The 14,764-nt window shown below is 44.4% G+C and overlaps 1 protein-coding gene across 3 annotated transcripts in view; it reads right to left on the reverse strand.

Moving 5' to 3' along the window:
• Window positions 1-222: 222 nt before the first annotated feature.
• Window positions 223-14,764, reverse strand: part of Sema5a (semaphorin 5A) — a 420,186-nt gene continuing 405,644 nt past the window's right edge. For all 3 annotated transcript variants that reach the window (XM_050144767.1, XM_050144769.1, XM_050144768.1), the window contains 5 exons: window positions 11,312-11,482; window positions 9,470-9,625; window positions 8,153-8,200; window positions 4,132-4,343; window positions 223-1,394 (listed from right to left, as the gene is read on the reverse strand). In XM_050144767.1, the coding sequence (XP_050000724.1) occupies window positions 1,275-1,394; window positions 4,132-4,343; window positions 8,153-8,200; window positions 9,470-9,625; window positions 11,312-11,482 (707 nt within the window). In that variant the 3' untranslated portion in view covers window positions 223-1,274. The remainder of the gene's footprint in view (window positions 1,395-4,131; window positions 4,344-8,152; window positions 8,201-9,469; window positions 9,626-11,311; window positions 11,483-14,764) is intronic.

Consider the following 14,764-nt stretch of genomic DNA (forward strand, 5'->3'; position numbering starts at 1 on the left):
CCCCACGACTGAGAGCAGAAGGGGCACTAGAGCACCCGTGACCTCTCAAGGTACACTTGACTGTTACTGCCTCGGGGCAGAAGTGGGACCCGCTAGGCAGGATGCACAGGAAGACAGCACTGATGTAAAGTTGCCAGAACCTCTGCCTCCTCCAGACTGGGGGCAACAGGGGACGGACAAGGGGACCAGGGTACTTAGTGTGACCGTGCTAAGGTCCAGGAGAACAGCTTTAGACACCTTTAATGCTCTTGATAGGGGCCCATTGATGTACATTAAACACATCAAAGATGCTGAATACAAAAAAAATGTTTGTCAATAAACATCAGTTCACTCAACACTGCATAACACAGAAAAATAAAGAGTAGCTTTCCATTACAGTTTGGTACTTTCAAAGTTTTCCATAACTGGCATCATAATGCTCAAGATTTTTCTTCACAGGGAGGGAGAGAGGGGCATGGAGTGTACCCCAATGCTAAGACTGGCTCTTCAGCACATTCCCACTGCCCAGGCCGGTGGCCTGCAGGCCTATAGCATGGCAAGGAGCTCCCTGGAATGCCACAGAATCGGAAAGTCAGTAAGGCTAGTTTCGCTGCAAACCGCAGAACACTGCTGTGTGTCTCGCTGTGTGTTCTCTGTTTCATGTGTCCGCTGCACAGTGATGACAGTCAGGATCCCAGACCACAGCAAGGGGACCACAACCCGGCAGGTCCCGGGCAGGCGGAATCCTGGTCTTCCCTGGGCAGCAATCACTTCTAGTGCAAGCAAGCTCTTTCCAAGAACCCACAGAGTAACCCAGGTCGGGAGAGTTGGCCACAGTCACATCTTCATTCTTCGAATTACAATGGACCCTGTGAGGGAAGGGATCTCACAGATAGAGTGCCTGGCTTTTTGTTGTTTGTTTTCAAATTAAAACAATCACGAAGCCCTGCATGAAGATGTTACATTTCTGAAGACTCTTTCTAACATGGTTGGCACATTTATGAAATTAAACTCATGAAACAAGAGACCAGCTAGAGTCTGGGAGGAGCACAGTGCGAAACTTCACAGCACGGCTCACTTGGCAACAATCAAATGTTCGCTGCAGACCAGACTGCCACAGCCCAACGCGTAGGTGCCTAGGGGTGTGTGTCTTTTGTAGCGATGGGAAAGTCCTGACTTGAAATGCACTTGAAATGGATCCACACTTTGTCTCTGAAGCCTCAGAAACAAGGGCAGTCATGGAGCACGGCTTTGAGAAGCAGGGAGTTTCCAAGGAGCCAGAAGCGGAAGAGCAGCTAGTAGTCGTCATAATTGTTGAGATCTGTAAAGTAGGCGTTGGAATAGGTCTTCCCGGTGAGATGGGGGCTGAAGTATTTGTTTCTCTCCTCTAGGATCAAGTTGTTTTTGTTAAATGCCTGTAAAATATGTTTGAAAAGATTTAGAACGTTCAGTAAGTGATGTTTCCAATAGAATAAAATCGGGAGATGCTGCTGGGCTGAACTGGAGCCCTCTCTGAAGGCTCTATTAGTTTGGAAAGTGTCTTCTCATTTACTGGCTCCTCAGCACATTTGCCTCAAGGAAGACTTGGCTGATAACTGGAGGAGGCCGGCTGTCTTCGGGGGCATCTGGCCTACTTTAGCACTTTAATCAGGAAGGAACTGAGGGAGACAGGACCAGAAATCCAAAGTCTGAATTTCTAGAAAATCTCTCAGACTCATGCAAATTTATAGACACTGACAGTTATTTTCCATACCCGGGGATACACTAATATGCATTTAGACTTACATAAAGGGCTACATTTAATATGTTATTTTCACTAATTCTTTGAGAAATTTATAAATTTATTTTAACCATATTCACGTTCCATCCCTTCCTATTCTCCTCTCAGACCCAGTCCTACCTCCCAAGCCCTCACCTTAATATCCTATTTTTAATTGTTTAAACAGATAATCCAATGGCTCCAGTTTCTGCTGCTTATATACTCGTGGGTGTGGGGCCATCCACTGGAGCATGGAGCAGGGCCAAGTTCTTAGAGAAACCAGTCTTCCTTCTCAAAGCTCATCAGCATTTATCAAGACTTCATAGAACTTCTCTAAGCAAGGGTTTCTGAACAAATGCCATAGTCTCTGTTCAGTCTGTGCTCATTACAAGGTGTCCACTGTGTCCCTCTGTGACACAGATGCCCTTGTTGACTGTCATTAATGTCCCATGCAACTTCAAAGAATTAACTTATACCAACTAGAAAGTAAATACTGAGAAGACCAAAAGATGACACAGGGTAGGTGGAAGGTGGTTTCAAATAATTAGTCCAAGCAAGTGCTTGAAGGATTCACTGTAGACCAGGCAGACGGCCAGACACTGGGGTTCTTTCCCTCATGGCGGCAACATTTCTAATATCACCTCAGAGTGGGAGATTGCACCTGAGGCGAGAACACAGACCAGCTCAGCTGCCTGCTGCTGGCTGAAGCTGCCAGACCACAGACATGCTGACATGTTGGCATCAAGCTATAGGGGTGTGCAGTTTTGTCTAGAAGGTCCACAGCGCAAAGTTTCTCTCAACTGTATAGTACATTTTCGATAGACTATGGGTGAGTCCTCAGGGTCTAAAAGGTGGAAGATATTGATACATCTGGGACTCAGGTTCAAGCTGAGTTTACAGATTAAACAAACAGACAAAAAAAAAAAATCAACCGACCCCATCTCTGCCTGAGTGGCAGAGAAGAGAGCGAGGATGCTGCAGCCCTGGAATCATTAATCTCCTGCCTGAGGCTGACGGAGTTGAATGAAATTAATTGTGGATTTCATTGTATTATTTTTCAAAGACTTTACTTTGGAAAATTTCGTACCATTAAAAAACTCACACAATGAAGTATGGTATCTGTTCTCCCATTTCCCACCCCAACTCCTCTCATTTCACCCCAACATTTCTCTCTCCCAGCTTCATGTTTGTGTTTTAATAACCGACTATGTCCGGTTAATACTGTCTGTATGCTCACGGGTGTGGGAATCTCCATGGGAGCATGGAAAACCCACCATGGACCATATCCTCAGTAAATAGTGATTCTCTCTTCCATGGCAACAACTCACTACCAGTTGCTCCCCAAGACAAGGTAGGACTCTGAGATCATCTACACCCTATCTATTCCATGATCTCGTGCAGATAGGCACAGATCTGGTGAGATCATGATTACGGCAGATAGCCACTTGGCAGCCAGAAGACATTATTTCACAGTATTTCTCCTTGTCCTCCGCCCTATCCCAAAATGATCCCTGATTCTTCGTGTGGTGCATAATACATATTCTTATAAAAGAGAGTGCTCCAAGGTTAGCTATCATGGCAGGGAGAGAGGTTATACGAATGTTCACTAAATAGGTTATGGGAAACAATTAACTTAACAGGGACACAGAAGCTTAGTCAATCTTTGCTTAGGAGACTTCCCTTCATGAGTGTAGAAGATAACAGAAGCTGGGTGCAACAGACAAAGCCCGTGATGTCTTTAAAGGAAAACACCGGCTTCTCGTGCAAACACAGGAAGAACAGCAGCTATCATGCTAACTCTCAAGGAAGGTCACTGAAACCTCAGAACTACATGGAGCTGTTCACTATCATATCCATTTTATAAAGGAGGACACTGAGGTCAAAGGAAACTCAGGTCTTCCTGAGATGGACATGGACATCTGAGTGCCATAGTATGGATTTTATATGGCTGCTCAGTCATTCATTTGGTCTAGGCTAGAGGTTTTTGCTGGAAGACCTCTCTTCAAAGGCAAAAAGCACATATGAGGCATAGCTGGACATGGTCCAAGACTTGCTATTCCCAGAATTTTATATATCATTGCTTTCATTTTCAAACTCTTATTTCCATTAAGAATAGGCAAATGAGAAAAATGAATCTCCAAAGACCGCCCCGCCATCCCCCCCCCTGCCTCCAAGAGTATACAGCCATTACTTGTTGACTTCCCACAACGACCACAGTGGAACTACCAACACCTAGAGACTGTCTACCCTCCCCAGAGAGCACCCAAAGGTCTTGGGTACCCCAACTATGTCTGTCACCAGTACTGCCACCAATGAACCTTGCTGGCAGCCCCAGCACCACCTAGCTGCCTTTGTGGTCTACCTGGCTACAGCCATCAGTGCCCATTCCTTACCTTGATGGCCTCCACTGAATCATATTTCTCCAGTTTGTTGATGTGGTTGGTTATGCTGCTGTTGAGAGCAGCAGGGGAGACAGGGTGGATGACAGTTGCATCATGGGACTGCTGCTGGTACCGCTGGCAGTAGGTGTAGACGAGCAGGGTAAGGAGGCAGCCGAGGATGGAACTGCTGAGTCCCACGGCCATCATGTGGAACATGTTGAACTCTGTGAAACAGGGCCAGTGTCAGACTGTGCTTAGGAAGAACACGCTACCAGACCCTCAAAGTGCCCGACCGAAAAAAAAAAAAGACGAAAGGAGGTGCTGCATACTCCAAGGTACAGATGTCACAGTAGCTTTGTTCTTGGGAATGTCAGGGCTATGTAAAAATGTCTTCACACTGAGCAACCTGGTTCAAATTAGTGTTCTTATGGATTACAACCATTTCCTCAAACGCCTTGAACATTGTTAGTATTACATCTGAAACACATTTGCTTTCCTCTGGAGGTTCCAGAGAGCCTTCAAGAACACAGTGACCACTGGTCTGAGGGTTTTCTGTTGGTGTGTCTATGGACCTTAACAGACTGAGCAACTATCTATGCAACATGACTACAGCCTACAAAGGCAGAATTCACTTGGGGCTCTCAGTTGTTCTACTCCTATAAGCCAGGCTGTTTCTTACTCTCTGTTTCATTTTATTCAAATTGTTTTCTATTTTCATGAATTCTGCTATTAATAGTATTTTTGTAGATACAAATTTTGTTCAATAATAGAAATTTTTGAAGATTATGAAGGAATCAGAAGTCACTCTTCTTTCTCTAGTTTTGGCTGTGTTTTTCTAGAGATGACACACAGACTTATTCTTTCCCTCCCTCCCTTCTTCTCTCTCTCCATCTCTCTAATTTGTATGTTAGCCTGTGGGCCACTGTTTCTAACTTGCATTTAGTGATCTTATAAAAATTGTCTTACTCTAAGAAATAAAAAATTTGTGCTAAAAGCACTCAATATAATCTTGTAGCTGGACACAAATAATTCTCTTTTGACCCATTGTTGTCTATTTAATAGGCATTGATTCTCTTTGAATTTTTTCACAAGTGTTGGGTAACAGATATCTAAAAACTGAGCTGCAACGATGGGTCTAGAGAACAGGAATGGTTTGATTGGCATCCTGGCAACGCATCAAGAGTTGCAGAACACCTAAGAAACTACCATCTGGAAACCTCCATGTTTGTTGGGAAAATACTGCTGTTGAAGTTCTCGGCCGTCCTGCAGGGCTCTGAGCGGAGATAAATTAGAGTCACGGAAGGCAGAAGGTGGCTTCCTTTCTCCTACCCTGTACTGGCACTAATTAACCTCATGTTCTCACAGCTAAGGGAGCATCCACAGGACCCCCTCGTCTCCTCATGTGTTACGAGGAAATGCAATGTCATCCAGAAGTTTCCCACAGTCTATCAACTTCAGAGCCAAGAGGGAGTGTGGTAAAGCTACTGAGCTCAGTGTGGACATAGAGTAACATCCTTCACTGTAGAGGAAGCCCTTGGGAGTACTAGAGGAGACAAGCAGATCTGTCTGCAATCTCCAGGACCTGAGATGTTTATAATTGACCCCCCCACTGACTTCCTCCACCTCTCCAGGTCTCTGTGCCCATTCATGACACTTACAACTCAGCAGAAGCTCCACTTTAGCACCAGGCTAGCTCTGACACTTGTCAAAAGATCACTTTTGACCAATGGACACTAGAACCAGGGTCTTAAGGTTCTATCAAAATCCCAGGTCAAGAAACCCAGGGGGAAGCTGAGCATCAAAATATGAGACATGCCATCAGTGCCTGACCTGTGTGATGCTGAACATCAAAATCTAAGAGATACCATCAGGGCCTGAGCTGTGTGATACTAGGTAGATGTTGGAGATCTCTCACTTGCCTTCTAATTCAGAGTTTTCTCCTGTCCTGTGCATTTGTCTCCTCCTAGACACGATTCTAAGAATGCCGATCCCTGAAAGACTGACCTCCTTCCCTGTGTTCACCATCAACAATGATCAACACAGGCTCATAAATGCACTGAGACTCTGAACAGATAGTGATGTTACTACCATGGAAGCACTAATGGCTGGATAACCTCCTGAGAACATTCTACAGGACTACCTGACAGCCGGGCGGTGGTGGCGCACACCTTTAATCCCAGCACTCGGGAGGCAGAGGCAGGCAGATCTCTGTGAGTTCGAGACCAGCCTGGTCTACAGAGCTAGTTCCAGGACAGGCTCCAAAACCACAGAGAAACCCTGTCTCGAAAACAAACAGACAAACAAAAAAAGACTACCTGACAATTGAGGGAAGAATCACCTCAATTCTTCACACCTAGCTTATTTGTTCAATGGTAAGATCATAGAGGGAGGTTACAAGCCTCGGGTGTTTCCTGCTTTGTCTTAGACACTGTAATGGTACAGGGCTCTCATCATGTGACTATCACATAAACCATTCTGCACCCTTTCACCAACACACACTGGAATTATGCTGTTTTTACTGCAGATGGGGGCTGCAGTGGTGATAAGCAAGACTGATTTCACATGCGCTCTTGTGTTTCTCTATTTTAGCTGTGAGGACGCCCCTGAGTCAGTGCCACACACTGATAAAAATACTTCCGACTGCACTGATAACTCATATTTCATTGCTGCATATGGAAGATGTACAATGGTCTCCGTATGCAGATGTGCGTCATTAGTCATATAAATTATTCCTGCAGGTGCCCGGGGAAGTTGTGGCCAGCTGACATCTTTATGACAAGATTATTCAGTCTTTGTGTCTCCTGAAACTAAAAATAGCTAAGCTGGAAGATTTCCATAGGAGCACATTCTCTGCAAAGGGAGAAATAGTGCCTACTAAATCTCCCGGGGTTCTGCACACTGTCGCTCCTCCTTAAATATATGTGTTGTCTTTTAAACATTTACTATGTGTGCATGCATGCATGTGTGTGTGTGTGTGTGTCTATGTCTGTGTGCATGTGTGCATGCTCACACATATGTGCAGGTAGCATGGCATGTACATGGAGGTCAAACAACAACGTCAGGAGTCAGTTTGCTTTCTTCACTACACAGGACCTTGGGATGGAGGTCAGGTCATTAGTCTTGGTGGAAGACATGTTCTCCTACTAATTCTACTATTAATTTATTTTTTTCTTGGTTTTTGAACAATAAAGCTAGACTAGAGATCAAACACCCAATTGGTTCAGTTGAACAGCTTTCTGTGCAACATTTGACTGATTTGTAACCAACAAAGATAAGACATCTATAATGTTTCTCTATACTTGCAAACATTCATGCTATATAATCAGCTATATTAAACCTATCAGCTATAGCCTGAGATCCTGATGCTGCCCAATAGTGTGACCCAGACATGGCTGCTGCAGAATCTTCCTATTCATCTCTCAGGGATCTACTGGGCCCCCTTTCTAAGGAGGTTTTCAATGTAAAACCCCTGCAGCATTCTTTTGCTAGGATGCTATCCCTGAATCCCCTACTCATGACCCATCTGGATCTGAGCCCTATCTCATTGAGTTCTGTCGTTCTTACCCATACAATGAAGATTAAAATGGATGCTTAAGATTTTTTTAGTACAATGGCCGATATAGAATCTCCGGAAACTGTTATTCTTCACTTATATGGCAACAAAATGTGACAAGCTGACTCCTTTGGCCCAATCTGATAATAGCATCATCACAGAGGCTAGTTCTGGACAGAACCAGTGCTCATGGATTTGAGTGGTCTTAGCCCATGTCCTAAGCCTCCCATCTAGGATCGGAACTGCGGATGTCGAAAGCCTGTCTCACACAAAGAGCTGTAGATGGTGGCAGCCTTGTGAGATGCTGATAGGACACATCTGTTTCTAGAAGCATTTAGTGGTGTGTCTGCATGTCATGACCCATAAACTCAGGGACTTCCCTGACCAGCCACCCATAACCAACAGCAGAGCACCCTGGGAAAAGAGAGGTTTCAATATGTCCGAGTTCCAGCAAGAGCTCTTCTAAGCAGGAAAACTTACCTCCACACCTTTTCTCTTCCACACTGCTGGATCTTGCCACAGACACTTCTGGAAAAAAACAAAAAATGCAATCACTATGCACAAATGAGTTGGGAGACAAGTTCATATCCATGCTTCATTTCAAACACTAATGATTTTGAATTCAATATGAATCTAAGGTTCAAAAGCTTGGCTAATTATCAAAAGCATTGACTGTTTCTTTGTTGTAATAAACCTGAGGAGGATTTGGCTTTGTTACCCTGACTACGAGGGTATGGTATTCAATACCAAAAAAAAGGAAAAGCCATGGTCCCTCAGGCTTGAAACAAGAGGAAGTATTGATTTCTGCTATGCCCCATCCCAGGGAGCCCTGATCACATTGTCCTGTATTGTTTTTCTGGTGTTTCATCCTTTATTAAATCAAGGCTGAACTATCAGAGCTCAAGGAAAACTCTACTCAGAAGCCAAGGTACTCCCTTCCTGTGCCTCATGTGATACAAACAGGACATGAACGACATGGCAGTCTTCTGAGTGTGGTGACACTCCAGATGTTTGGAAACGCCAGACTCTCCCACAGGGATTTTTCATCAGATAACAAAGACTGAAAGTATGTTAAACAGAAAGCAGCATCACTCGCAGGCTATATGTGGCTGAGGCGCCTTCTAAGGGTATACTAAAGCTAATGGTTCTGCGTAAAAAGAAACGAATAAACTGTTCTTCCGTAATTTAATCTCATTATTTCTTCCCACCAATTTGGTCTTGGCTTTAGTCTATATTATGCCCCACAAGATGCAGGGAGGTTGTGTTCAGGGCTTTAGACATAAGTAGAATACCACTGTACAGGGTCATTGCAATAACTAATGGTCCCCTGTGATAACTAAATGTTGATTCCTCATTTAAAAAAAAGGCTGTAGCAAGAGGAACTGATAACCTGTTTTTCAAGGCAACATTAATGACAGGCATCATGTTCCCTAGGATATTGAGAGTTATGGGAAGACAAGACCACTTTCGCTGTGCAGACACACACAAAACATTGCCATAGTAAAGTATTTACACTGATACTGAAACAAGCAATCAGTTTGCAGTTTTTGTACTGAAATCCTCCCACTCCATTAGCATCAATAAATTATATAAGATATTATGCTAAATTCCAGTCTAAATCTGCGGTTACATGTGAATTTATATTCCAGTTACCTTGAAACCACAACAGTAGAAAGAATCATTTTCAATTCAGCAAAGGCAGCCTCAAAGAGCAGATAAAAGACTGACCCAATGGGTCATTTCCTCTCTGGATATTGGAATGACTCTGTTCACACTGATAAACATCTCCGCCCTTACCTGGGATGAAATTAGAGTCAAACACACATGGCCGACTCTCTGTGGTATTTCCGGAACACTGGCTGCCCACAGGAAACAGAAGAATACACTGCCGAGCACGGACCTGGATGCCAGAGGCATCACACACAGACCAGTCAGACCACTCTGACCAGCTCTCTACAGAGACCAGAAGGGGAGAGGCGAGGTTACCCGATGATAGCAACCAATCACAGTCAAGTCACACTGACTTTGGGCTTCCACACTGTGTTTTTAATGACTCTGTGCATAAACAAGATGTGGCCATAACTTTGTGACAATCCAGTAAATAAATCCACACAAGGATGAGTAAATGTGCAAAAAATTTCAGTCAGATATAATGTATCTGAAGTGAATGTTCTAAGTCTCATATCATTTCAATTCTATGAACAATTTTATTTAATAGTCAGTAAGCCAGTTCTTGAGACAAACATGACATCTGGAGTCAGAAACCATCAGTGCTGACAGCTACAGAGTAAGCTCCCCTAGAAAGAGACCCTCAGATTATATCCCGGACATTTCCCCCAGGATCCGTGTTGGCCAGCACCACACGCTAAAATCCCTGATTTCTGAATGGAAGCTTAAAGCACCTTTCTTCTGCAGCAAAACCACCTCTGCAAAGGCCCCAAAGGTGGGCCAGCCACGAGAGCTTGTTTCACTGCAGACCTCCTGAGATGAATGAAGTCAGTTTCCACAGCCTTGGTCAGGACCCAAGGGTGAGCAATGACTAGAGGTGGAGGACTTGTTGGAATGTCTTTCAATCCGCCCAGGTGCACAGATATTCAGAAACAGGGATAAGACTCATATGTTATGTTAAGGAATGAACTAATTATTTATTTATCAATAAGGAGAATATTTTCATATATATATATAAATACGCACATATCTTTATTATTACTTTTTAAAACTCAGAAAACCAAGTTGTGTCTTGATTCATACTAACAGAATGACTTTTTCTCTCAAAGACATAAAGGACTGAATTTTGGAATGGTTATAATAATTTGGTTTTGAGGCCCTCTTAAATATAGGTGGGATTTTCTAGAAAGACCTCTGCATGCGCTCCGATAAAGCCTTTCACTGTCAGTGTTAAGTGTAGAAAGGTAACTCATTGTCAGAAGGCCTGGTTACCTCTCGGGTAAGGAGCTGTCTAAAACATCCTGCATCAAGCACAGGCCCAGAGCTTCCCCGTTCACAGCCCTGAAAAGACTCATTCCCTAAAGTCTCTGCTCCCTGTTCCTTGCTTTGCTTTGGTCCTCTGAAAGCTGACTGGACTTCCTGCCTTGTGTTTTCTTTAACTCCACAGCCTTTGAGAACAGCCCTGGCCCTGAGTGAGGTGTCATCCCACAATGTCCCCTGTTCCTCCGGAACATTTTCTGGCCTTATTCCAAGCACACAATGTGCTTGTGCCGGGATAGGCTGTGAAAGTGTGAAACAGCCCTCAGGTGAGTCTCCCTGCACACCAGGGTGGAGGCTCTACAGGTGTTACTCGCTTTCCACTTACTTCTCCCAATCTCTCTCCTCCAGCAAAGCCAGGTGCTACCTGGCAGTCATCAGTGTTACTTAGTAAGGTCAAAGATGATTTGGGGTATATTTCCTCGGTAGGTAGTATAGGTGCTATAACATGCATGAACTTTCCCATTTGTGATGAAAACAGAGCATAGTATGAAAATGATTTTGCTGTAGCACAAAGTGTCGTTAAATAAATCAGAGGTAACAGTGTGAGACTGACTTGCCAGTGTCTACTGTGACTCACAATCTTCGTCATTGTTCGTAATTCAGAAAGGTGAGTTTGCACTGAAGTTATGCAGTAACCAAGGCCTTGCGTACCTGGACAGGTCTGTGTATTGCAGAGCGCCTCCTCTGTGTGCAGTCCCAGGCAGATGTCCCCTCCATAGGCTGGGGCTGGATTCGTACAAGAGCGGGTTCTCATGTAGTGTCCACCCCCGCAGGTTGCTGAGCATTTAGACCAGGATGACCAGCAGGACCACATACCATCCACTGGGGAAGGACACAAAGCACAGCGTGTCTGAAGTCCCCACCAGACCAACGTGACACAGCTAGAGACTATGCACCATGAAAGACAACGACATACACAGCAAGAAGCCATGGTGTGGGGGCATGTGGGGTTTCCTACTTGGTGGTAGATGCAAGCTGAAAGAATCCCCCCATAATCCCAGAACCCATCTAATTTCCAGTTCATTGTTTGGTTCTTCAGAAAATATTTCTCAACATATGATTTCTATGCACCAGCATGGCACACACATTCAATCCAGCACGACACACATGTTCAATGCATGTGGTGTGGAACTTCCTCTTCCGGACCCACGAATCACATGCTAGAGTAATTAATATGAGGCCCCTAGCCAGTTCTCACCTTTGCTGGTTTTACTATCTACCTGGCTTGAAAAGACCTAAAGCTAAGAATCAATAGTTCAGGCAACAGACCTCCCTATAATTCACATTATTCTTGCCATCCATGTTGGTTTCTGCCCAGGGCCTGTATCACATTTAACATATCCTAAGTAAGACTGGTTCATGAGAAGATCAAACACCCTGAAGCTTAGATCCTTATTTCTTCCAAGGAAAGAAAGCAATTAGTTTCTGAGAACTATTTTTGTTGAAATGAAATGTATATATTAAAGAGCTCAATGGACAAGGAGAGAAAATCATTGCTCTTGTAACTGTGGTTACTGCTACAGTAAGATAAAAAGAGAATTCAGTTACCCACCATGAAGGAGGGCAAGATAAAGGTGCACGATTAACCCCAGAGTGCCAGTCACACTGTGGGTGGCTATGGGGACAAAGTGGAACATTTATACCCTGTCAGCTCACGGAAACATGTGTTGCCTGTACCTCTGTATGCTAAAGCCTGGACATCACAGGTCTACACAGAGGAGCAGTATGGCTTTTGTCCTCTGAGAAGAAGTCTCTTGTGCTCTCTGTCTCCTTTGCTACCCAGTGGAGCTCCAAGAACACAAGGGTACTGCAGACGGAAAGCGCAGAGTCCTCAGCACACCACAGGTCTCTGTATTGGTCTCTGGAGGAGACACACCTGCCAGGGTCACGGGTTTGAGACCCTGTGCCCTTCCATCATATTCCTAGTGTTCCTTTTCCCTGGGCCTTGTTTTTACAGAAGAAAGACAAATGAAACTTGCTGAGTTAAATTGGATCAGAAGAACTTATGTTTACTGCTCTCTGTTTTATGGGTGTCTAAGCACAACTCTAAGTTGCTTTCATCTTATTTGAATACACATAGCAACAAAGAACCATCTGTTGTCTCTAGCTTTGCCAGGCAAGGTCTCCAGCCTAGAGTCTTTACTGCCACGTCGAATGGCAGGAGAAAAAGTCATGATCAGAAACAGTCATGTGCTGCTCAGGGTTGGGATAAATTATGCAGGAGCAAGTTCAAAAGGTGAAGGGTAATCATTTTAGTACGCGCTTCACGTTATTATTCCACAGACAGAACCAGGGCCTCCAGAATTCGAGATAAGCACCCAATGCTTAGACTAGGAAACTGGTGTGTTCTACTCTCTTACTCTCCGGAGATAGGCTCTCCCAATGAACCAGATCACTTGGCTAGGCTCACTGGTGAGGGAGATCTTGGGATCTGCTTGTTGCTGTTCTCAATGTTGTTGTTACAGGCACACACAGACATGTCCATTGCTGTGGATGCTGAAAATTCAAATGCAAATCCACACTTATATAGCAAGTGCTGTGACCCATTGATCTGTTGCAGTCTGACAACATTTTAAAAAGACAGTGCTTTTTGTATTTGACCTAGTATAGTTAAAAATATCAGTTTATAGGGAAATATGCTCTAAATCAAGTAAAAATTACCCCAAATATGGTTTTCCTTGGCCATATAGCTCAACCTATGCAGTGCAGGGGGGCTTCTTAGCAGCTCCTAACTGAGTTACAGGTATCACACTTTTAGGAATTTTACGGGAGGTAGAAAAGAAAGTTGATACTCATACATTCAACCTTGAATCTGACAGTCCCTTGTGCAAAGACATGAGCAATTCTACAAAGGAATCTTGGCTTTTAAAAGAAAATGAGGACAGAGCTATTTTAAGATATTCAGGTCATGTACACATAGTCCTAGCTCAACAGCAAGTCAACAAAAATAAAATTAAAACTACCCACAGATGATGCTATCAGAGTGTCCTAAAGATGGTCAAGAACTATTTATCCTCAGGGACCAGGACCACATCCAAGCCTCTCTCAGATTCCACATGAGCTACTAATAGACACAAGAAATGAAGTCAGGAGTCTGGAGAAGGCAGGGTGATGGGGGGAACTTGGCATTCGTATCTCATTCCCCTTGGCTCCAGTTCACAGCCCCGATTCAAATCTGGTGCTATCGCCCACGCTGCCTCCAAGCACCCAGGGGAGGAATCTTTCTCCACGGGCTGTGGGAAAGAACAACTCCTTGACCTTTCCCAGCATCTCAGCATCAGTTTGGCTGGGAAAGCTGTGTGGTCTGCAGAGGAATAGCCCGAGGCTGGAGAAATTCAAGCATAGAGGCCTCATGGGAGGAGCACAGCTGTAGGAGAAAGACATCATTGAAAATCTCTGCTGCAGGTAAATGGAAGGAAATGGGAAAGATCATGTGGAGTGCTGTAACCAAGACCTAGAAAAGCAACGCTACATGTTGTCTCTTGTCTGATGTTCTTAGCTACACATTGTCAGTTGTGAGTATATAGCCTAGAATGACTATAGAAGCCAGGAAAATCAAAAGGGACCATCGTGGGGTGGTGGTGATGGGGAGCAATAGAGAGGGAAATCTAGATACAGATGATCTGAGGGGAGCAGGAAAATGGGGATTTTAACTAGGGACAGGGGAGGGAGATAAATACAGAAAAAAGGTAAAATAATAGTAAGATGTCTGAAACACACACACACACACACACACAAAACTTTGCTGACAAATATAATGCACAATAGTGTCTTCTGTGGAAGGAAGACCAATTATCCAGTGCCTTGCTCCCCCATCATCTGACAACCGCCCACAAATATTTCCAGGTGTCACAGGCCATAGCTAAGATCACTATGGTGTGTGAGCCTGATCAGCAATCCTTAACTTCCCGGGGCTTCCACTCGGGCATAAAGCAAAAGTGGTCTACACAGGGACAAGGCTCTAACAGCTTTAAGACTGTGTTGAAGAACCTGAGACCATGAGAAGGCCAGGTGACACACAGTCCTAGTCACCAGAAGAGAAGCCTGTCCTCAGAGGGTTTCATTCATGAGGTGGGCCCTCTGTGGAAAACGTGGGACCTGGGA

This window comes from Alexandromys fortis, unplaced genomic scaffold (genome assembly GCF_014885135.2).
Source record: "Alexandromys fortis isolate MF-2015 unplaced genomic scaffold, M_Fortis_MF-2015_v1.1 scaffold_52, whole genome shotgun sequence".
Lineage (NCBI taxonomy): Eukaryota > Metazoa > Chordata > Mammalia > Rodentia > Cricetidae > Alexandromys > Alexandromys fortis.